The 22,827-nt window shown below is 45.0% G+C and overlaps 1 protein-coding gene across 1 annotated transcript in view; it reads right to left on the bottom strand.

Moving 5' to 3' along the window:
* Tenm3 (teneurin transmembrane protein 3) overlaps nucleotides 1–22,827 on the bottom strand; it is a 603,629-nt gene that overhangs the window by 27,296 nt on the left and 553,506 nt on the right. The window contains exons 23-25 of the mRNA XM_032919375.1: nucleotides 15,729–15,961; nucleotides 14,419–14,573; nucleotides 12,830–13,704 (exon numbers count right to left, since the gene is read on the bottom strand). Of these exons, the coding sequence (XP_032775266.1) occupies nucleotides 12,830–13,704; nucleotides 14,419–14,573; nucleotides 15,729–15,961 (1,263 nt within the window). The remainder of the gene's footprint in view (nucleotides 1–12,829; nucleotides 13,705–14,418; nucleotides 14,574–15,728; nucleotides 15,962–22,827) is intronic.

Here is a 22,827-nt window from a genome sequence, read left to right as displayed (position 1 = left end):
CTTCAGTTCTATTATCCAACTCTGTTTCTCAGTAGGTATGTGGATTTGCTCTTAGACTTGAATCACAGTAAGCTTTTCCATGAAAGACTCCTGTACTCTGTTTCACTGTCCAACAAGACTCATGGGCCTTGTGTTTCACTGACCGCCTTATACATTTAATAGCTTACATTTCCTTTTACATGAGCCAATAAAAACAAAACCAAGAAAGTCTACTCATTGTTGTCACCTGCTGTGACAGTGTTTCCTCTAGAGTGCTAATTTAAAACAACCTATCGACAACTATGTCAAGTGACAAATCCCCACCCTCAGTACTAAACACGAATGCAGAAGTCAGTCCTTGATTCTCATTCCCGACGAAGAACATATATACCAATAGCAAAATCATTTATACTCAGATAGTGGGCTGATTTGGCATTTGGATGCTACTAATAATGTGATTTGTGACACTAAGCCCAAGAATTTATATGTAGGTATTTCTTAACAATGATCTCAGAGACAAACTATTATTTCTTGAATTCAATAGCAATGGTGTCAATAGGAAATCCTCAAAAAATTGGGAGGACACTTAAAAAAAAAGAATCTAATATCATGATAAGTAGAGGGATCAAGTGACTTCAGATGACAGGGCAGTCAGTTACCAAAGTGACAGGGAAAGAGCAAAGAAGGAACAAGAAAGACAAAAGAGAATGCCTTTTTGTTTTTTAATTTGCATTTCCTTTCAAGTGCTGAGAGGATCTTGAGAAAGGAATGAGAGCAGACAGGAGAGGGTGGGCTACACCAACTTAAATTTCTTTGCTTGGTTGAGTTTCCTTAGGAGGTCTCTCTTAAGGGACATAGTCTGACCAGTGTTTGTTCCAGGAAAGCAGAGAGGGTAGCAGTCTGCTGGCACTTTGCCATTCTCTCTTTCCCCTGAACTCTCCAGATAGCATAAGTTCAGAGGATGTGGACAAGGGTGGATCTAGCCCTTTGAGCGTGGAGCACAGTGAGAGATGGCCTCAGACATTTATTTCCCAAGGATCACATTCAAGAAAGGTGACCCAAGCAAAGACTTTGCATAGTCATAATCTGCATAGGAGAACTGACCAAAGGATAGAAAATACACAGGCCTTCAGATACAGGAATCTCACTGGGAGGTCCAGAAATGGCTCCCTTAGGGTTCAAGGGATTCTGTGCATTTCCCTTGCATCTTTTAAAATTGTGCACTGACTGAGGAACATGGACATTTGTGTCGGTCTTGAAATGTAGACCCCCTCTATAGAACTATACATCCCTTCATTATCCTGTATGTTCTAGAAATGGATAGAGTGCAAGCTCTTTGCTTTGTATTCTTGCTCTCTCTCTCTCTCTCTCTCACACACACACACACACACACACAGATAGAGAGAGAGAGAGAGAGAGAGAGAGAGAGAGAGAGAGAGAGAGAGAGATGGATGTGCAGTAAAGAAAAGGAAGAGAGATTAGGATTGGGAGAACTTCTTTTCAAGGTAGGTATTTTACTTACAAGGAAATTTCATGTATTACTGTAAGTGGTTATTGTTACCACCAGCATCCTACTACACAGGATTCTAGGTTCAACAGAGATACCATATGTATCATTGTTTCAGAAAGGAAATTCGGTAACTTTTAGTAAATATTTTTATGGGATTAGTGTTGACAGAGGCCAAGAAAAACTGGAAGAATGACAGCGTCACAGATCTGTTACAGCAATAGGAAAAATTCCCTTACTAAGAAACCTTTCATTTCATAAGTAAGAGCAGTTCTGCGGCTTGCCAAACGTCACAGTTGGGAGAGACAAATTGGTTGTGGAGTCTAGGTTTTAAGTCTAGTCTAGAGCCTTTCTCATTTGACCAAAGCTGTTTCACAGAAAAGAAAAAGGAGGCAGAGAAAGAGGAGGAAGAGGAGGGGGAGAAAAAGAGGAGGATTAGGAGGAGGAAAAGGAAGAGAAGGAGGAAGAGGAGGAGCAGGAAGAGCGGGAGGAGGGAGAGGAGAGGGAAGAGGAGGAGGAAGAGGAGGAGGAAGAGGAGGAGGGAGAAGACGAGGAGAAGCAGAAGAAGAGGGCAAGGAAGAGGATAAGAGAAGGAGGAAGAAGAAAAAGAAGAGGAGGAGGAATGTGGCATCAAGTAGAGTTACAAAAAGGTACAGGGAGCCAATGACATGTCATGACTTGGGAGTACGAGTGAATGCAAAGATAAAACAGTGGCAGCAAACCATTGTTCAGTCTATCTACTTAGACTATTGCTTAGTAAGTGGGTAGACTTGGAATGTAAAAACAAGGGAAGACGGAGACTAATATGCTGTCTGTCCATGAGCTCTGAGACAGAAAATGGATACTGTTCAGTTTCAGAAGGGAAGAGGAATGGAAGCCAAGGGAGCAATATAAAAGTAAAGGGGGCTGGGGCTGGGGCTGGGGCTGGGGAGACAATTCAGTTTGTAGAGTGCTTGCCAGGCAAGCATGAGGACTTGAGGTCCAACCCCAGTACAACAACGCCACTAGGTGGTGGCATGCTTGCAACCCCATGTGCCGTTTAATCCCAGTACTGGAGACATGGAGACAGGCAGAATCCTGGGACTTGGTGGCCAGCCTAGTCAACTTGGGTGATCTCTAGGCCAATGAGAGGCCCTGTATGTACATACACATGAATATGTGCGTGCACACACACAAAAGACAAAGACAGAAAGTGATAGTCCGTACGAGGAGAGGTGATCTGAACATTCCAAAGAGTTAGGGTTCAAGAAGGTGGATCCTTGAGTACACGGTACCCCCTTTACTTCCACAGGAAGCTCAGACTGTGGGGATGTTTTTCACAGCCTCCCCCGCCACCGGATCTTCTACAGAACTCTTCACTGTGCTCTCACTCACTCTTAATTTAGTTTTCTCCATAGCTCCCTCATCACACCCACGTCTCAGGGAGTGGTTTTCTCCTAAGATCTGGCCAGTATATTTCTCTTTCTTCTATTGTTACTTTAAGTCTAGCCAAGTTCTTGAAATCATGGCCTTCCTGTGTCAGACTTCTGGGGGATAATGGTGCTCAGTAACAGACAAGTCCCCAGACCGACCCTTCGATCCTGTGTAACAGTGTGCTGTGGGGACTTACATTCCTAACTTCCAAATGGGAACTACCTGTGTATCCTAGTGCTTTCCTGCCTTTGCTATCTATGCCGGGAAAACAGGGCCTCTCTGAGAGTGTCTTGTCTCGTCATCTCCTCATGATCAATTCGTTTTGATTAGTGATTAGTGTCTAGTCTGGATTCAGTCCTTCGTTTCTTATTCCTAACTTTGTCCGCCTCCCCCCCCCCGCTACTTTCATCGTCTCAAGTCCATGCTTAATACTCACAAAACTGGCCACTAGCCTTCCCTATTAAATTCTAACTGCACTTTGCCTACCCAGTGTCTCCAAACACCCTCCACACTCTGGTCATTCTAAAATGCATGTTCATTTAAAATCCTGCCGTGTTCAGCCTGCCCAGACATCCGTGGGTGTCTTCGGTTCAAATAGTACTTGTTTACATCAGTCTCTCCCCTCCCCCCTCTCTCCCCGACCCGTACCCCCGGCCCTCTTCCTCGTCTCTCTCTCGTGTGTCCCCAGTTCAGGTTCTCAGGCCCCCCGACTTTGGGATGGAGTTTAAGTCTAAGAACTCTGAGATGCATTGAGTAGGTGCAGCTACAAGGACGGATGGAGGGGGCTGGGAGGAGCGAAAGCATGTGGTGCCGCCCCAGTCCTCTGATCTCTTGCTTAGGGTGGTCCTTTCTTGATCTTAGAGTTCGGAGGAGAAGTATGGTGTCCTCACTGGGTCAACGTCTATGTGCTTTAGAGACCTGGAAATGACCCGTGGGCCCAGATGTAAACAAGGGGCTCTCACTGTCTGCAACACTTTACTGGGGGAAGCTGAAGGCTGAGTGGGAAGGATTGAGGCTCCTGTATAGGTGTTCACTAGACCATCCCAGGATTGAACTGGAGAAAGATGCACCATTCTAGAAAGTTCTCAGTTGTCAACCTTTAGCTCTGCAACAATAGGAAGGGGAAAGCTATCCTGGTCTGTCTGCATGGGAAGCTCCTCTTCCCAGATGATCATTTAGAGTGTCCAGTGTGTGTCTTGGCCTTCGGGTAAATTATCTGACAGCTGATTTGCAAGGGAGGCTGATGATGTGCTGTAAGGCAAACCTATCAGAGCACCTATCGAACGTAGAGAGAGGGGAGTCCAAAGAGGAGGTTGGATGGTTCATTTTGAGCTGTTAATGGAGCAATTTAGCGCCTTGAGAACATTAGTTTGCTGAGCGATTATACTGGAAGGGATGATGTAATGCTACTGCCATGGACATGTTGGAGCTGATGCACCAGAGCCTGAAAAAACTGCTTACTATTTTTGCTTTTTTTTTTTTATTGTTTTTAAACCTAGACTACTGAAAGGACTTGGAATAAATCAAATATTGCCTTTATCGTGTTTAGGCGAATGTTTGAAGTGTACTATAGCTGGCCACTTTATTCAACTGCCCACATAGTTCTCAATGTTTCCTGGGACACTCATTTTGGTTAAAAAAAAGAGAGAGAGAGAGAGAGAGAGAGAGAGAGAGAGAGAGAGAGAGAGAGACAGATTCAGTCCAACCACTGGATTGAAGTTGGGGACCCCTATGGAGGAATTAGGGGAGGGATTGAAGGAGCTGAAGGGGAGGGAGATCCTATAGGAAGACCAGCAGTAGTCTCAACAAACTGGGACCCCTGGGAGCTCCCAGAGACTGAGCCACCAACCAGGCAGCATACATTGGCTGGTCTGAGGCCCCCAGCACTACATAGTGGAGGACTGCCTGGGGTGGCCTCGGGGGAGATGTGCCTAATCCTCGGGAGAGTTGAGGACCCAGGGAAAGGGATGCTGGGGTGGGGAGCACCCTCTCAGAGGCAAGGAGGAGGGAGAACGGGGTAACAAACTGTGGGGGGAGCACTGGGACGGGAGCAGTGGCTGGAATGTAAATAAATAAAATAATAAATAATAAAAAAGAGGTAAGGCAAACCTATCAGAGAATCAGACAAAACAGAAACAATGGAAGGTAGTGTGAGGATTGCCCCAGGATGTTCATCTATCTGTGGATGAAATCTCCCCTCAGTCAGTCCTGAGTTCCTAAATGCTGTCTGCCTTCCACACGGAAGAAAAACATGGGGAATATCGAAGGGAGCCCAAGGGCCAGTGTAAGTCGCACATTTGTAAAATGGGGATGTAGTTTTTAATGTAGTTTTTGGTCATAAATAACGACAACTTGTGGCTTGCCAGGTGCTTTTGAACGGAGGGGTCCTCCTCAGTCCTGTCAGGTGGAAGCTGTCTAATCAATCTGTGCATCAGCCGTGGTCAGAGGGACCACTGTGCAAGAACACACCGCTGCTGCGAGATTCGTTACCAACAAGCAGAGGATGCATCTTTCCTAACTCGGAATAATTACCTTTGAGTTTCCCTCCTCTATCTGTGCCTTCCGAATACTGTTTTGGATTTGAAAGTGCCCTAAGGGTCCCATAGCCGGCTAGCATTTATACCCAGCTCCTCTTTGAGGTCCCCCCCACCATACTCTCCTAGGGTATCAGAATAGGTGGGGGAGGGGACGTTGTGGGTTTGTGCCATGGGCACAGAGTTGGGTTCATTAGAAAGAAATGGTTCAGAAGCTCGTTCTGAAATTGCAAAGCGTGAATGAGGGTCAATAAAGAACCCAAATGAGGAGCTGGAGACCCATATATACCTACATAAACGGGGAAAAGCTGAAACTCATTTATTTGCTCTGTAAATCTGAATATAGCTCACAAAAGATCACACTCAGCTCCACACATACACAGCTCCAAATAATCAAACTCCCACGACAGGAGAGTTGTCACTAACGCACTGGTGTGCATGTGCCTATCAGCTAGAATTCATGGCTTTTCCCTACGCTGTCTACTCCCCCTGAAGAAGTGCCTCTAGACATGCCCGAGCCCTTTGGGTTTTATGTGGGTGGGCAAGCAAGCAGAGAGCTGGAAAGTGCCATTTACTAGTGAATAATTTATCCCGTCGCCCAATCCCACACCCTGGGTTTGCTTCTGTGTGCATTCAAGTGTAAGAACTATGGATTTACTTTGGGTATGAGCTTTTTAAATAATACATTTTTAGCAGGTAAGATCTTTGTGGTCTCTCTGGAATTGCTTTAACTAAGAAATGAGAGTTCAGGGCAATTGTTTTTAAAGACTCGTTGCCAGGTGTGGTGGTGCATCCCTTTAATCCCAGAGCACCAGAGGCAGAGGCAGGCAGATCTCTGAGTCTGAGGTCAGAGTGGTCTAGGGAGCAAGTTCCTGGTCAGCTGAGATTACATAGAGAAACTGGGGCGGGGGGGGGGTTGGGAAGGAGGGAGGGAGGGAGGGAGGGAGAGGGAGAGAGAGAGCGAGAGAGAGCACGAGCGAACACTAGGCTTATCCTTATCAGTGTATAGCACGCTCACACAGTTAGCCTTCTTTCTGCTGACCATCGAGCCAGGAGAAGACGAAGTCAGAGGCAACTACCTTGTAGATAATTCTTCACCCCCTGAGACATAGCAGGTTAGCTCCTAGACACCAAAGCTGAGTGAAAGCCACCAGACACTGGATTCTAGCAGCATGTCTAAAAGTACCAGGTACTTTTAAAGGAGTCCTAATGAGGACGGAACAACCACAGATGCCCTGGAGAGAAACTGCCACAGGCAGGTCTAGAGTCTCTTTTTTTTTTTTTTTTTTTGACATGAAAGCTCTTGTGCTCAAGAAACCACCTATCTACCTTAAATTAGAGTGACTTGTCTGACTTACTGGGGGCTCATAAGAACTGCAAGCTGGAATCACCCCCTCCCCCTCAACCCTCTCTCATACCAGGTACAACATATTGAACTTATATTTAAATGAAGAGATGTTTGCTTTCCTTTAAGGCCTGTCTGTCTGTCAGTCAGTCTTTGAGGATAATTTTGTAATTTTATTTATGTACAGAAAACTTAGCCGTGTATATTTAACCCAGTTCAGCGGCAAGTTCTTCAGCCTTTGCCATTTTCGGCATTGGTGATGCGAACCACAGATTTAGGACCAAGCACATTGGTCCTCCAGCCCCCACCAGCTTAGACAAAGCACCCTCATCTTCCGAGTGATCCCATGTGAAGGCAACAGTGGTGCATGCCTTGCTGTGGACCAGGCGCCCAACATGGCCTTTCCCTTGATGATGCAGTAGGGCCCCTCCCCTATCTTTCACCACAGGACAGGCAGGAAGACCACCAGCTCAATGGGCTCTACGTCATGGGCATCGCCACCAGCTGAGCCTTCTTGTTCTCCACCAAGGTGGTGACTGCATTGACCCCTGCTCGGAGGACAGGCGGTCTCTTAGTTGGGACGTCCCCTTTGTCAGCAGCTTTCTTCTCAGCTCGGGCCAGCAGCCTTTGCTTCTTCCCTTGCTTCACCTCTGGCCTGTACTTGTGGGTAAGCTTAAGCAGCTGGGAGCAGTTTGCTGGTCCAGGGCTTGGGCTAAACTGGTTAATGGCAGGAGGTAAGCACTTTGAGCCGCTTACAGAGGAAGCTCTCGTACCTTATGTCTCTTTTGGGCACCATGTCCTGTCCAATGTTGAAGTCTTTAGGCCTTTTCTCAAATAGGATTCACCATTTTTTGGCCTCCTATTTCTTCACAATGACTGGGGCTGGGGCCACCTTTTCCCTTTAGATATCTAAAGATTTAGAGTTTATCCCTAACCCCTGCTTTTATGAGACAGGGCCTTGCTACGTAGTTCAGACTACCCTTGACCTTTTGGTGTACCCCGGACTGGCCTCAAACTCCCAATCCTCCTACTCCTGCCTCCTGATTTTGGGGATCACGATGCTAGGCCACCACAACCGGCTATACACACAGTTCTTGCGGCCCTCGCTCCTTAAAAGCAATATTTCAGAATAAAACGCTTCCGGTATGAAGTCTTTATTTTTTTTCTCACTCAATTATTTGAGCAAGAAGACCAGCTGAGGATGTTCTTACTTTATAAAGAAAAAGGGAGTGAGCAAACAACTGCTATTGGGTAAACATCAAAAGGTGGACAGGAAAAATGTGGATATCGATAGTTTTTGTATTAAAGATTGGTGCAGGGGTTTGCACGATCCCAGAGAGCAGAGATCATTTATACAGTAGTTTTTCAAAGGCGCTTTGGGGAGAGCCAGTTCTAGAACGTCCTAAGACTGCTGGATCCTGAACATTCACCTGACTACATCATTGGCTTTTGCTTTCAATGTTTCTTCAATGAAAAGCTAGGAGGAACGCTGTGCGTGCACACGCAACATTCCATGAATTGTGGGATCCGCAGAGATAACAGCTTGCACTGAAAAAAAAATTCCCCCATTTTCTTTGTACTCACACCAGGACTGCAAAAATGCTAATGGTGTACTCGTGTTTGTACCACCAACAAGAACATAGTAAGATGAAAACAGGCACGGTGCGGAATCTGAACTCGCTCTCCTTTGGAATTTCGCTGGCAGGAGCTGTGTCAACTCTATTTTTACAGTAGGCAGATTGATTGATTCCAGGTCTTCCATCTGCTTCTAGTCGATAAAAGCTTTAATTTCAAACCTTTTTTAGATACTAGGCTAGCTGATAATCTGGCTGTAAACAAATGGGGATTTGGACCGAAAGCTGCCATTTCTTTGTATAGAGGTATTTATGCCAAGAGATGATTACAGACCACCTACCAGCTTAAGGGACTGGTGTGGTGAAAGTCACAGAAAACACGTTTCTTGGTTGGCAATGATCCCCCCAACCCCCGTTACAATCGCCTCATAATTTTGGTAAAACTCTGACCATTGTCAAACCCATCAAACCCCTTCTTTATGAACAAGTGTCTACATCTGAGGTAGACACAGGGTACCAACATGAAGTGGAGAATCACTTCGCTAGTAACTACAAAGGCAGAGGAAGTCCTGAGGAGCTAGCTCTCCACAGGTAATAAGGAGAGGGTCTGAAATCCTCAAGCTGAAGTTGCGCACACACAACTGTTAGGACACTGCCTGCTGTCAAGAGGAAGATGATGGGCTAACACGGCCAGGACTGAGGCTCTGAGGAAGGTGAGGAAGAAGGCCTGGCCTTGGGTCTGTGATAAGCAAGCCGGAAAGAGGAGGAACTGGGCTCTGGGCTAGTGATGGCAGGCTGGCTCCCCGAGTCCCCTGAGGAACACACAGGACGACACTACTGTTCTTTCCTATGTCCTTGTTCTCAATGCAGCTAACTGTGACAGACTAAATTGTAAGTAAGGACAGCTGCTAACAAGAAGAGACCATCCCAGACTACCCCACAGCCTAACTCAACAGGGAAAGACTGCTGCTCGATCTCGGTGGCTGGGGTCGAGTAAACTCTGCCAGGAAAAAGCTCCAAGCCGATCATGAAATACGAGAACACTGGAGACACCTGCAGGCCTGGAGGACACTGGCCCAGAGAACAGCCAGCAGACAGCCAAGGTCAAGGCTGGAGTCAGAGATGGACAGGGCTAGGATTCAACGGCTCCTAACTGGGTAACTCAAAAACAGCAAAGGATTATTTTCCTGGTTAAGCACTCTCTCTCTCTGTCTCTGTCTCTCCCTCCTCCTTCCTCCTCCTCTCTCTCTCTCTCTCTCTCTCTCTCTCTCTCTCTCTCTCTCTCTCTCTCTCTCACACACACACACACACACACACACATTATATGGTCCTGCTGGTGACTTGGGTCATGGAAGCCCAGAGATGAGCTGAGAATTGCATCATCCTGTTGGTCACTCAGAGGCCCCGTCTCACGCTAGAACACCCACAGAAACTGATTGTGAAGGTCAGGGTGGAGTAAGCAGAAACGGGTCAAGGTCTCTTTTGAGTTGAAGTAGGGCCTAGGTTTTCCCGTTTCTCGTCTCCAAGGTTCACAGACAAAATGTGCTGCGCTATGAGAATGTTAGGCATCCTCCAGCCTCGCAGGCACTCCCAAGAGGACACGCCCTCTGCTTGGTGTGCCTTGGAAAGGGGGCTTTACGGGTTCTGACCCTTTGAAGAAGTGGCCGTTTTTGCCAGCACGTAGAGTAACAACGATAAAAGTCGTCTTATTTGGACCTAGCAGTTCTGGATTCTTTAATTCTTCTACTCTTAGATACCTTTATAAAAGCATACGTGTTCTTGGCAATTTTAAAAATTTATATATATATATATATGCTGAGACTATGTAGAGGAAAATAAATAACACATTGCTTTCAAAAATCAAAAGCTGGAGATGAGGTTCTAATATGCAGCTCATTCTGGTTTTTAATCTATGGTGTTGCGCAGGCTAGCCTCAGACTCTCAGTCCACAGCCTGCCTCATTCTCCTGAGAGCTGGGATTACACATAGGTATTGCTGCTTTTATTGGTTTTTTAAGTTTACATTTCAAATGTTATCCCCTTTCCTGGTTTCCCATCCATAATCACCCTCTAATCCCCTGCTTCCATGAGGGTGCTCCCCCACCCGCCCACTCCTTCCCCGCTTCCCCTCCCCGACATCCCCTACACTGGGGCATTGAGCCTTGGCAGGACCAAGGGCCTCTCCTCCCATTGATCCCCAACATGTTACTGCTTTTAAACCAAATATTTCTGCTAATCTTATTAGAAAAGTAACTTGCAAATACTGTTCGGTTGAATCTACTCTTCAAATATACCCGAGAGAGTTTGCGTGGCTATACTTTAAATATTTTCATAATAACCTTCTGAGATAGTTACTTTTGCTGTCATTTCTCTGGCTACACTTTCTCATGGCCTCACACACGCGTGTCGTGTAATAAGTCTGTACTGTGGCTTACTAGAACAGTGGTTCTCAACCTGTGGGTTGTGACCACTTTGGGGTTGAAGGACCCGTTCAAAGAGTCACATGTCAGATATCCTGCACACTAAGTATTTAAATTACAGTTCATAACGGCAGCAAAATTACAGATATGAAGTAGCAACAAAAATAATCTTACGGTTGGGGGGTCACCACCACATGAGGAACACATGAGGGGGTCACAGCTTTAGGAATGGTCAGCACCGCTGTATAGAATGATGCTTTTTCCTATTATAATGCTGACCAGACCAGACCCCTGATTCTTGAAAGTGCTTTTATTTCTCAAAGGATATATATATATATATATATATATATATATATATATATATATATTAAATAAAGAAGTATGATTTTTTTGATTCGCCACCTTTTCTTTAAGAAATTAAAAAAAAAAACAACCCAAATTTGTTTAAACTGTCCCTCATCCCTCCCTCCCCCACGGCACCGTGTGCCGGTTTCTCTGACTCTCCAAGTTTCGATGGCCCTCAGGAAACCATCCTGGCAGCTTCCAGTTCCTGTGTCACCACACGGAGAATCGTGCAGTGTCAGTTTCTGGACCCAACAAGGACATGTTCAAAAATGGCCCACAGAGCAGAGCTCCGAGTCTTAGACAGTACTGGAAACTTAGCCTCTGTTTTCTCTCCCCGCTTTCAACTACATTGAAACCCTACCCGAGGCCCCGCCATCACTGAGGAGCTTCTAATGAGGACAGCTATCCTGCCCAGACCTGTCTAATGGCCGCGCTTTCTCTCCGGTGCCGTCTCCGTCTTTGGCAACAGAACCCGCTATCACTTTGAAAGCCCTGCAAAGGAAGTGCCTTCCATTAACTTCCAATTTATTCCTTTCCTATTGCGATTCTGAAATGAGGGAAAAGGAATGCTAAGAACAGAATTTTAATGTAATTCTTCAATTGAAAAGGTTTGTTCCTCTGACAAAACCATGCCGCTGGGGAACATTCGTTTTATTAAAAGGGAACCTGTCATGGAAAAAGAAAAGCTGCTCCAACTACAGGGGGAACAAAGATTTCTGCGGAGGATCCATTCCAGAGCAGCCTTATGAACAATATTTGTGTATGGGATTCCTTTTTCTAGTCGCTTCTGTTGTGATTTTAGATGTGTGGTCTTGGAGAAAAGACTTCTGCTTCAACATGTCACTGTGAAAAATCACACTAAGGGACTCAAAATTCTCATCCCAAGCACTAGTTTGAAGTTGTCAACATGTCCTCTCTTACTTAGCTCGTGCAATGCTAGCCAAGCGAACCAGCAGTTGAAAACGATCTCACACGCGCTCACTGTAAAGTACACACACCATAAAATATACAACAGCTAATTTTCATTTCGGTCTCCCTGACCTCATGAAAACATGACCAGAATGCATATCGTCTGGCCCACTTCTCCACACAGACGCCCTGGCTTCAAACGCCCCCTTCCCCTTCCCCTATGCTTTCAAAATGGTGGCCAACGGTCCCGATTTGCATTTGGTTGCAAAGTCCTTCAAAGTATGGCTTACCTTCTCCAATAACTGATTATGAAAAGCTAAGCCCTCTGTTTGATAAGAGTAACATTTGCAGCACGCCGAGGTAACCAGCCAAGTTCATTGTGAACGATTTTCAAAGTTTTTCTTCAGTGGAAGCTTCCCCGCAGTCAGCTTTTTATCAGCCTGGTAAATCCGAACCCAGAGGGTTTAGGCCTAAAACTAAAGCTACGGTTTGTCCTTTGAAAGGTCTGTCACTAATCTGCTAAGTGTACTTGGAGCAAAATGTCAGTTCCTAAGGAGAGGTAAATTTACCATGGAGCTAAATGAAATGTAATCTCTGAGGCATTTAACATGTATGAGTCTCTTCCAAGGCTCTGCATCTAATTTTCATAATTTTGACTTTTTCTTTTAAGAGGGATCTAAAAATTAGACATTTTAGGACCTCAGTAACATAGTTCCTGCCAGTCCTTAGGCATGTAGTTATTATTACAGTCTCTATTGTGATATCAGTATTTTTATAAGCTGAGTAAAAATTTCGTATACTTACTCAAAAAATGTTGTCCATCCAGTTTCGTCACTTTTGGTGGCTAAAAGCCCACTGTTGCCATGGTAAGTAAACAAAACCAGTTCCAGCCCCTGAGCAGTCATGCTTTTTAGACACCCGTTGGTGCCTATGGTCAACCATATCACCTGGTTATCGGGAGACACCACCCGCACCGGCATCCGATTCGGATCCCTTCGGATTCGGAGGGTGTTGCCGTTGCTGTCCGTTACGGCGGTGACATCGTTGTCGTTGCTGTAACTGAAGTTATACAGGTAGTCACCCGTGACTAGGCTCACGGTGTACTGGTGAGTACCATTGATGTCAAAGATATAGAGCTCTTGATCAGTTGGGGAGGCAACTTCGTAAAAGTTCATGGAGTTAAGTAAAGGTTTGTTCTTTGACACGGCCCGGATCCGGATATTTCCCAGATCTGCAATGTACAGGGTGCCGTCTGGAGAGGCGGCTAGGGAGGACGGGGCGCTGAGTTTGGCGTCTTTGGCATAGCCATCTCCGGTTTGGTAGCAGTCACAGTTGGCGTCGTTCTTGCAGTCACATTCCGAGGGTATCCCAGCCACTAAGGAGATCTCCCCGTCGGTCGTGACCTGCCTTATTCGGTTGATCTTCTTCTCGTCAGTTTCGGTGATGTAAAGGACCCCGCTATAGGACACGGCGATGGCAGTGGCCGACTCCAGGGTGGTCTGAACCGCATGCTTCCCCACGGGGTACTCCACTCCAGGGACCTGACAGTGCATGGGCCGCCCGGCAGCGATGCGAACTTGCCGGTTTTCGGTGATCTGTAAAACTACGTTATTATCCAGGACGTAAATGGAGTTATCCATGGGGTTGATGGCCAGATCGGTGGGCCATTCCAGTCGTACCTTGGGAAAGAAAGAAATGACTTGCTTGACGATTCAGGGAAGTCAGCCTTAATTTGATAAACTTTTAAAATTGAATAGCCATGGTAAAACAAATCTAAAAAATATGGAGTGGAGATAAATGTAGGATGTAATATCTTATTTAAAAATGCGGTCGGTGCATGAAAAGATTTGCTGGTTTTAGCCAGACAGCAGATGCGCTTCTATGCAGTGAGTCAACAGATACGAACACCCATGCTCCTTTTAGTAGTAATAACAGCCAAATGCCAGGGCTTCTAGGTTATGAATACATTAGTGTTCTATTGTGTTCTCAATCAGGCCAATAGTTAAGTTCCTAATTCTAAATATAAGCCCCTCGGGACTAATCATAGTGTGTTTTCTCTTGTACTCAAGAAGCCCATGCAATCAAAAGATTAGCGATTTAAGCTGTTTTGTTCTTTCTAGAGTATCTGCATGCTGCTACGTTAGTGGGATTTTATTACACGTGCTTAGCATTTCTTAGCGTTAATTGTTCCGCATTTCCCCCCGAATTCATCAAATGCAGACCCCCAGAAGACTCTATGTTTATATACAACAGAACAGTTGTACCCTAGCCACTCCCATCCCTGTGTAAATGGAACTTAGCACCACTGGCTACTTGAGACAGACAGACAGATCATCGACAGAGCAAATGGAGTCACTCGGAAGCAAGACAGAAAGCTTGGCTTAGCACGGTACCTGGCTGATGTGCATGCTGGTGTCACAGGTTAAAGGTCGGGCTGACGTCAGGTCGTTGGAGCCCAGGAGAGTGGATATGATTCCATTTTGATCTACCTTTCTGATCATGGTTCCATCAACAAAGTAGATCAGCCCATTCTTATCGATCGCCATTCCTTTGTTGAAGAGAAGTGAGTGTTAGTATTTTTTTTTTTTAATGATTAATTTTGATTAAACCCTTAGGCCCCAGTGACAAATTCAAAGCTTATCCCTGGTAATAAAATGGCTGTTAGGTAGCAGGTAAGACTGCTGACTGTAAAATCTTAAGAAGAGATGGGGGAAAAAAATCCCCTACACGGGCATTTACAATTCAAATACATGTATATAAAGAAACACAACAAAGCATTCAAATCTCGAAGGATCTCTATCAAGTGTGAGGACCTCATAGGTATGGAACTTGTAGGTTTCAAATACAGAGTAACATTTACGGTCCCAAGGTAGGCCGTACGTTATAGAGACAGGCTTACATTCTATTAGAGTCGACTTACAGTCATGACACTCTTTGCAACAAAGACAGACCCGAGCCGGGGTTAGCGTTTAGCTGACCTTCTTACAATGGAATCTGCAATATGAATAATTCAGCATAGCAAATATTTTTTTTCAGCCCCTGCTCACATAATCCTCCCTGGTTATAATGAAAATCACAAAGTTTCCAAACCGAACTGCATCGTAATGGAGGGCATAATACGCGGGAGAGGAGTCAATCTTGACTCCTTTAAAGCTTTTATCGCACAGAATTTTTAGCCCATTACTTCCCCAAATTCCTCATAGCAAGCAGTTTTTTTCCCATGGCATAGAGACAAAAGTTGAACAGCCCCGAAGTGGGTGAGAGCTAACGGGGTTGCTTAGCGATGGTTTTACAGAGGCCTGGGACTCAGTTACGACAAGTAAATTCCAGGACAATGAAGGGCTCTGAAGTTTACTAGGACGTGACATGAATGACGGAGTGCCGCCTCAGTCTTTGAAAAGTCGAAAAAAGTTGTATGATGAGTTTTGTTTTTAAACGATCCAAAACCTTATTTACTGTAAAAATCGACCTAGCTTCCAGCAGCTACATGGTAAATGGCTTTTAAAACAGTAGATAGGATGCAGCTCTCTAGGACATACTTGGCGATAACTTGAGAACGTTAGACTCTGCATTAAACAATCAGGTACTAGATGGATTTTATATATGAAAAATATAATATAATATTTTAATATACACACATACAAATATAATAAAATATCAAAGTAAAGTAAAAAGCAAAGCCTAAATTGATAATTTCCAGTACCTTTGGGACTCATGAGCGTTGCTTCTACAGCCTTCCCTCCATCCCCACACCGGGCCTCGTCAAAGGGAAGGCACTGCTCCCCGGTGCCTGCAACCACTTCAGCATTTTTGGTCAAGTCTTTTGCTCCTGTGAGTGATTTTGGCCGATAGATTCTGCGGGTGTTAGTATCAGAAACGTACAAATCTCCGGTGACTGGGTCTGTAGCCAGGTAGTATCTGTGAGCTGGGTTGCTACTGTAAAAAGATTCATAGGCAGACATTAGGAGAGAGCCACCCCTCGTACACAGAGGGAGCTGAAAGGTGAAACTAAACACTCTCCAGGCTCCAGTGCTTATGAACTGGAGGCCACTGTCACAGGCTACACAGAGACCAGGGTCAGTGACAGTAACCTAAGAGACTGTGATGGGATCTGAGGTAGCAAACCTCTGACATGGGTTATGTTTGAGTCTGTGATAGTTTCCTTTCTGGCTTGATGTCCAGGACTCAACAACTTACCGCCAATCATTATTTTTAATTTAGTTGATCATTACTGTGTTCTACATTTTTGTGTATGGATGTTTTGCCTGCAAGTATGTGTGTGTACCATGTGCATGCCTGGTGCAGGAGGCCAGAGGAGGGTGTCAGGTCCCTGGAACTGGAGTTGCAGACTGTTGGGGGCTGCCTTGGAGATGAGGAACCAAAGGTGGGTTCTCTGAGAGAACAAGGCCTCTTAACTATGGAGCCAACTCTTCAGTCCCTACGAACAGCCATTCTTAAAGACAATTAGCTCTGGAGTTATGCTGGAGCCTAAGTCAAAGAAGCAAGTTCTTTCCATTTCCCCTCAGTGGACAGATGAAGTTTATTCCAGGGAACGACTGCTTTGACACATTCTCCACTGACTTAACAGACGACCAGCTTCCTATTTTGCTTTTGCTATACAACCACAACAAATGCTACCTTGCAAAGGTAGCATCGTGACCTTCTTAGTTGCACTGTCACAATCCAGAAAAGCAAATGGTGCTGATACAAGGTCTGTTCAGACCTCTGGGGCTAAATGAGATTACACATTCAAGGCAGAAGGCAATCTCTCAACACTGCTTTCTTAGGAATGCAGACGTTTTAGATCGTGTGCCAATATGGTTGTTCTGGAAACGGCTAAAAGCAGTTTAAATCACTTGGTTTTTCAGGGAGGATGGTAAGGATGGGACCTCTGAAATAATATGTATCTTCTGATAATGAACTTGGTTCTTTATTTTCTCTCTCTGTCTCGTGCCCCCTTTCTCTCTTCCTTCCATCTCCTTAGAAACACAAAGAGCCAAACTCTTATTTCCCCTTGTTTTGTATCTGGACATGTGAGATTGTGTCTCTTGGAAATGTCAAGAGATGGTATATACTTGACATCTTATCAGCATGGCTGCCTAAGGGTAGCATCAACAGACATGCTAACGTAACATGGGGATAGCCTGTGAGGCCTCAGCCCCACAAAGAACCACAGGCAACTGAGGAAGGCTGAGATCAGGAGAAATAACAGTCTTCCCAGGGAAGAGCAGGCACGCACGCACGCACGCACGTGCACACACCGCTACCACGACCACCACCACCACCACCACCACCACCACCACCACCACCACCACCACCACCACCACCACTTAAAGAATAGAAGCCATTGATTTTAAAGAATGCAAGGAGGAATTCATATGAATTTGGAGGTGGAAAGAGAGGAGGAAATTATGTAATTATATTATAATCTCAAAAAATTATTAAAAACATGTAGTATAAGCCTTAATGTGAACATTTTAATTATAAAAGTGGTACAGAAGATTTTTATTACTAATTATTAAACTGTTAGGAAACAATTCTCATTCCCTAATGTTCTTTTTAGTTATTTTTCCTGCACGTGTGTATGGCATAGGTGTATGCACGCATATGTGTGTGTTGATGAGGGGTGCCTTCTTCTTATGTCTGCTTCTGCTTTTTTTTTTTTTTGAGATGGGGCTTCCACCAAATCTGGAGCTTGAAAAGTCAGCTAAGAGCTGTCCAGGGAGGTCCTGAGGTCCGCCTGCCTCTGCCCCTCAGTACTGTTTTCCCGTGGGTGCTGGAGGTTTTGTTCCAGGCTCTCCTGCTTTCATAGTGAGCAGTCTCACGGTACCACCTCTCGTTTCATGGCTATTATAAGTGGTGAATGTGTGTAGTTTAGTCTAAGAGGCTTTTCTCACAACAACAGGTTAGAATTTCTGCTAGTTTCTCCCACTGGAAGGGGAGCATAGGAGACACACTAAGCTGGAACCCACAATTCTTAATTATTTACTCTTGTCCTGTCTAATGTGACATTTCAATATGCCTTTCATAATGCTAAGAGGTCTGACTTGCTTCCTGAAAATGTTGGGGCGGGGAAAGTCTCAGAATGTAAATAGATCCAAATTTGCTTATTTCTGCTGACGAATGAGCAATTTGGGATACACTAAAGTATTAGAGCGATGTCTGGGATCATCTTAAGATGTCTCTTAGTTGTTCCAAGGTTTATTGTAACAAAGTCACAGGACCCATGCATACTTTCTAACTATGTCCTTCATTTTGCTACATTAGATTTTGGCTATCTGAGTGTTGGGGAGTAGATCTGCTGGATAATTAATCTCCTCTCTTCCTTGACACACAGGGGCTTCATTTTCTTTTTTCTTTTGAGACGTGGTCTCATCATATAACCTAGGCTGGCCTTGAGCTCACACTGTAGCCTAGCCTGGCTTCAAACTCATTGTCTACTCCCTCTACTTCTGCTGTGCTGGGATTACAGTTTGCCTCAGTGTCCTGAAGACACAGACACTTGCGAATTAAGCGGCACATCTTTATCTGATGAGTGTAAGGTCTCACTGTGCACACAATTCCTCTGTCTAAGAATAGTTTGGTAGAGCTCATGGTCCAAGAGTGGTGGTGCAGTCTCAGCTGGGAAAGCTACCCTTAGACCATAGCATCACGTAGGTGGGAATACATCTCCACAGGGCTTCTAAAATAGAACAAAAATGATACCACCAATTGACATGACAACATGGATGGGGATATTTTACATGGTCTGACACCTAGAAGAAGAGTTACAGTCTACCAGTGAAGGGAGGAAGGCAGGGAGGGAGGTAGGACAGAGGGAGGGAGAGAATATGAACATATCAGTTTTCTTCATGGATGAGCTTCTCTGATGGGTTATATAATCCCAAGTGGTTGGCTCTAAACTCATGTGCATATGAATAACACAGTATGGACTCAGCAGTATGCGCACACACACACACACACAAATACACACACGCATAAATACACACATACGCACACGCACATAATAATAATGAAGTCACAAAACTGAGGGAGCACAGGACTGGTAAGTGGAAGATGTAGAAATTATGTAAATACGGCACTTATGTATAAAATTCTAAAAACAAAGTTAAGTAAAAATCCCTGACACCCCCCTCCCCAAACAAAAACAAAAACAAAAACAAAACAATCTAGGATAAAAGTGAGTTTGGGAGTTTTTAGTTGACAGTTGACAGAGGAGTTCTGAATCACAAATACAGCAGGGGTTTGACTCAGGCCACCTCAAGCGTTCCCTGACCGGGTGCATTAGCAGCTGCTTTCTAGTGGCCCAGAGGTCATGGAGGGGCTGGTGTTTTGGTACAGAGGGGCTGTGAGCTTCAGATGAGAAGCTCTAGTATGTAATCTGTGGTCATGCTGACTGGAAGCCGTCTGCAGTTGGCTGCAAGGGACAGGGATTTACAAAGACCGAGTTTTGGGGAAATCTGTGTTCAACAGTAGAAACGGAGAGCATTTCTGCGGGATTGATTGTCTGAGACTTTGCTGTTTCAGAGAGTTTAAAATGGCGATCGAGACTAACAGCAAAAAGCAAGGACGTGAGCTCGAGCCGACATCTCCTGAACCCTGCACCTTGATTCTTAACTCATGCGGATGACCCAGATGCCAGTTATCAAGACATCTTTCCTATAACCTTGCAACTGGACACAGATCCAGGGGCCAGTGGGGGCTGGGTACATTTATGTTCTCCTGATTCAGCCACCTTAGAGGAGGGAAGACTTGTGGAGAACAGCACAGAGAATACACACTATTAACACCTTTATCTTTCCACTGGGAAGGTGCCACAGCTCTTAGCACGCAGGGCATAAGAAGAAGCAGAACAAATTCTGTTTATGTCTAAAAGCGACACTGCTTAGATCATGGTAACCAGAAGACCGGATGACTGTAAACTGTGATTGCTTAAAATTCTTCATTTGAAACTAAAGGAATTTGAACAGGGGTAAGCCAAAATTTACTGTCTTACTAAAGGGGTCTGTTCGCAAAGTAGTAAGCATCAGAGAGGCGGTGCTTAGAATATCAAACAGAAACCCATTTTACAATCATTTTTAGTATCCCCACTTAAGAGACATATTAAACGATACCCGAGCATGACTAACTATAAGCAAGGAATTCCATCCTACAGAATATTTTAGAAGTACTTAAGAACTTGGCATGACAGCATCCTATTTGAGTCTTTAAGTAATAAGACAGCATCTTAATATTCTTGGCCAGTATTTTTATTAGGGTTTCCATTAGTATAATTAATGACAGTTTATGGTGCACAAGGCACAGGAAGAGGACCGGAAGCATGCACTCTATGTGTACCGCATCCTCTATAATTGACAGTGCCATTCCTATATGTAGAATTAGGCGCATTTTGTGATTTCCTTTCTTCCTACTGCCTGCTCCTGAGGCGCTCACAACTGCTCTGTAACGTAAGTCAGGCTGGCAAACAGGAGGGCATTGCTGACAGGAGTTCATTTTCTTCCTGAGTTCCATTTCCTTCCTTCTGCCATCCTTTCCTTTAAACAAATGTCTTTCTTCTTGTACTGAGGATGGAAAGGAGGGCCTCACCCACTCGGGCAAGCGCTCCTCTGCAGAGTCATCACGCACGCTCAAGCCTTTTCTACGCAGTTTTTTGTTTTTTTTCCTGAGAGGGTCTCAGTGACTTTCCCAGGCTGACCTTGAACTCGTGCTGTTCCTGACTCAGCCTCCTGAGTACCTAGGATGAAAGGCCTGTGTCACTAGGCTTGGAAGTGATTTCATAAAAATAAGGAAGCTCTAATGGATTTAAATATTTGGATCTCTCTCAGGTCATTTCAGATAGTTATTAAACACACATTAATTTCGTCGATGATATCATCATCTGTTTAATGAATGGGGCTCAAAATCCTCATATGTTTGCTACATTTTTGCCTTTCCATTTTTTTTCTCCTCACTGTGTAGGCAACGGTGGCTATAAATCTGCAGTGCTCTGGTGCCTTGGCCTCCCCGGCGCTGGGATCGGAGTGCCACTGGGTGAGGCTTCCCTTCATCTTTCTAACCACTCAGTCTGGCTTCCTACGGCCGACTTCACTGCTCAGCCTTCTCTTCAGGCACGCCGACTCTCGTGGTCTGGCGCATTAACTTCCTAAGCGATCTTATCAAGCACATTAACATTCCTAGCAGGTCACTTTGAACATGACACTTGTTCATGACCCTAAACCATTTCCCCACTCTGAGACAGTTTTTTTCAGTGAGCTCAAAGCGACGCTCGGCAAGCTGATCCTAACTGGCTTCACCCACACCTCACTGTTACCCACATGAACCCCTGCTTTATTTGAGTAGGCCTGATTGGAATACCTTGCTCACTTTGTCTTAGATCCCAATCTATTTATTTCCTCTCCACTGTTTCCCCATCCTGTGAATGCCTTTCTTCTCACTGTCCTGATCGAGCAGATTTTATTTTTAGATATAGCTCAAATATCAACACGTTCTGGAAACTTCCTGATTATGCTGGTATCTCCCAGTTTTGTTTTCTGCCAAGAACCATGTCCATGAGATATGACATGTTAAGAAATAATGCTGATGATGTCAGCTGGTCACACACATGTCTAGTTTGTTATTATATGAGAGTCTCTGAGAGCTTTGTCATAGATTACCATTCGCACATGGGGACCGATCATTTAACAGTTTTAACGCTCATCCAGTGGCGATTCACATTGCAAAGGTCCTGCCCGGGGGGCAGGAGCACAGAAAGGAAATGTAGAAGCTCAACTGTGGTCAGAATGACTCAAGGAGGAAGTGACAGAGGACAGGCAAGGGGGATTACAGTATCACTGCCAAATGCCACGAGGAGGTATATACCGACTTCATATTCCACCGCATAACAACTCCCAAGTCCAAACAGACATTCTTTTTTCAGAGGTGATAGTTGTCTAGCCATTTTCTTTTCTTTTTTCATTTTTTAGGGAATCTCCCTATAGAAACCTAGCCACAGGGAACATATTAACCGTGAGAGGTATAATACAGAGGAAAGAGCATGCACACAAGAGGGGTTCAAATCTGCTTCACGTTCCTCAGTTGTGAATCCTGTGATGGGATGAAATGCCCTTTGACCCTACCTCACGTGTAACCTGAGGGATTACTGTGCGGCTCTCTAATAACGTACACAAAGTATCTGACACGGTGCCTGGCATACTGGTCAGCGTGTTAAAAGGCAGGCTTTCACAGTCTTTTCTGTGTCACCTGCAGCGTTTTTACATGCCACTGTCTGTCCTTCCTCTTCCTCTCATGACTACTGAGAAAACAAGCAGAAAAGTGTTGATACTCTGTCGGGGCTTCCCCAAGTATGCGCAGCGTTCCGGGGAGACTCAGTGTTGATCTTTAGCACGTGGAAAGTGTAAGAGCATTATGGAATCTTAGGGGAGGGTCCTGGGGCCGTGCCTGGGTTCTCTGATCTGCAATGGTCAGACATCTGTCGGCGGGACTCTGCTTTTTGCTGGCTGTCAATCTCCACAACGGTTTCGGTGAGTTACTGACCTACTCATCTAAGACATCTGGTAAAATACCACTGCCTGTTTAGCATATGATCGCATTGGATATTTTAATGGCCAAACTAGATCTGGCAAGTCTAACCCTTGCGTTCACTAGCTTTCGTTTAAAGCAGTTTAAAGCTTTTCTGTTTTTTCCCCTCCTCCTGTCTTTAAAGAGCGGCTATTAGAAAAGTATCCCAAGGGTTCACTGTATGAAGCGTCTTCAGGCAAGTACACGCACCAACGGGATATGGAAACTTTTGGGCTGATGGTTAT

The sequence above is a fragment of the Rattus rattus genome, chromosome 13 (assembly GCF_011064425.1).
Source record: "Rattus rattus isolate New Zealand chromosome 13, Rrattus_CSIRO_v1, whole genome shotgun sequence".
NCBI lineage: Eukaryota > Metazoa > Chordata > Mammalia > Rodentia > Muridae > Rattus > Rattus rattus.
Note: the sequence above shows the minus strand (reverse complement) of the source record. Positions and strands in the feature narration are given on the sequence as shown.